Raw genomic sequence first — 1754 nt, 5'->3', positions numbered from 1 at the left:
CCCAGGTAGACTTTTATCTTTGAATTGGTATTATTCCTAATTAGGATCCAAATAACCACTGGCCTTCCCAGCAACCAAATGACCATGTAACCTGAATATGAAGCTAAGCTGGGCCACTAGCAGGTCCATTTCTCTTTCTGCAGCTGAAGGAGTATGAACTATTTTTTCTGGGAGAAGCACAGCTCCGTGTCTGAGTTCTTCCTTCTGGGTTTCTCCAGAGATTCAAAAATTAATATAATCCTCTTCAACATCTTTCCCTTCCTCTGCCTCTCTACATGCAGGCAAGGGCTCATTGTCACCTTGATCCACCTGGACTCCTGCCTCCACACACCCATGTACTTCTTCCTCAGTGTCCTCTCTTTGCTAGACATGAATTATGTCACCATCACTGCGCCCCAGATGTTGGTGCATCTGGTCTGCCAAAAGAAAACTATCTCCTACATTGGATGTGTGATGCAGATGTACATCTTTCTGGTGTTGGGCATCAGTGAGGGCTGGCTGTTCTCTGTCATGGCCTATGATAGGTATGTAGCCATCTGCCACCCACTTAGGTACAAGATTATCATGAGCCCATGGCTGTGTGGGGCTATGGTGGTCTTTTGTGGATTGTGGGGTGTCAGCTGTTCCCTTGTCTATATTGTCTTCACAATTCGCCTGCCTCACTGTGGCCCCAATGAGATCAATCACTTCTTCTGTGAGGTTCCTGCTGTTCTAAAATTGGCCTGTGCAGACACGTCTCTCAATGACCAAGTTGATTGCATTCTGGGATTCATCCTTCTCCTGGTACCCCTTTCCTTCATTCCAACCTATTATATTTGCATCTCTGCCACCATCTTGAGAATCCCTTTCACCCAGAGTCAACTCAAGGCCTTCTCCACCTGCACCTCCCACATCACCGTGGTAACCATGTTCTGTGAACCTGCCATGTCTATGTACATGAAGCCTGGGGCCGATGCCTCCCCAGAGCGGGACGAGAAACTGGCTCTGTTCTACAATGTCTTCTCTGCTTTTCTCAACCCCATCATCTATAGCCTCAGAAACAAAGATGTGAAGAGGGCTTTCCTCAAGTTAACAGGCTGGGGCAGGGTCTCTGAGTGAGGCCACTGGAGCACAGAAGGCCACAACCAGACCTAAAACTACATGTTCTGTGGTGTTTCCATGACATTCCCTCCCATAACTTGATTGACAGGTAAAAATCATTGACTTCTCTTTGGGAGATGTGAAGATGGGTACCTGTCTGGGAATTTTTGATGGCTTCTGCAGCTGGGCTATCCTCAAACATCAAGAGGCCCAACAGTAGATAGAGTGCTAAGAAAGCACTTGTGTTTTATTCAAACTATTAGTCCTCTTTCTGATTAATGTTAAGCCTCTTTAGCATCAGAATTGTTGAGCCTTCATTAACTAAGAGCTCTCGATAGAAGTGATGGTTCAGATGGAGGTGATACAGATTCAATCCAGCCAGATGTCAGTGAAGTGCTGTGAACTCAATAAGGAATTAATGATGATTGTGGTATTGGTGGCATTGTGATGATTATAACTTGTATGAAGAAGGATTTTATTCGACTTCACATTTTGCAGCTGGTTATAGGACATTTGCTGAACAAGCTTTGGAATGTAAGAAGGACAGGGGTTTAAGAGGGATGCTGAGGTATTGGGAGAGAGAGCTGGCAGGAGCCATACAGAAAGATCAGCAGGATGCACCAAGTCCCCAAGTCACAAGGCAAAGGTAAGGGTAGTAGAAACATTATAAGAGT

The 1754-nt window shown here is 45.5% G+C and overlaps 1 protein-coding gene across 1 annotated transcript; it reads left to right on the top strand.

The window, feature by feature from the left end:
- The first annotated feature begins 153 nt into the window (after nucleotides 1–153).
- Nucleotides 154–1098, top strand: LOC105309804 (olfactory receptor 13-like). The gene has a single exon (XM_011386002.1). It carries the CDS (start codon nucleotides 154–156, stop codon nucleotides 1096–1098), a length of 945 nt encoding a protein of 314 aa, XP_011384304.1.
- The last annotated feature ends 656 nt before the right edge of the window (nucleotides 1099–1754 follow it).

This window comes from Pteropus vampyrus, unplaced genomic scaffold, assembly GCF_000151845.1.
Source record: "Pteropus vampyrus isolate Shadow unplaced genomic scaffold, Pvam_2.0 Scaffold862, whole genome shotgun sequence".
NCBI lineage: Eukaryota > Metazoa > Chordata > Mammalia > Chiroptera > Pteropodidae > Pteropus > Pteropus vampyrus.
This window is presented reverse-complemented; position numbering and strand designations above follow the sequence as displayed.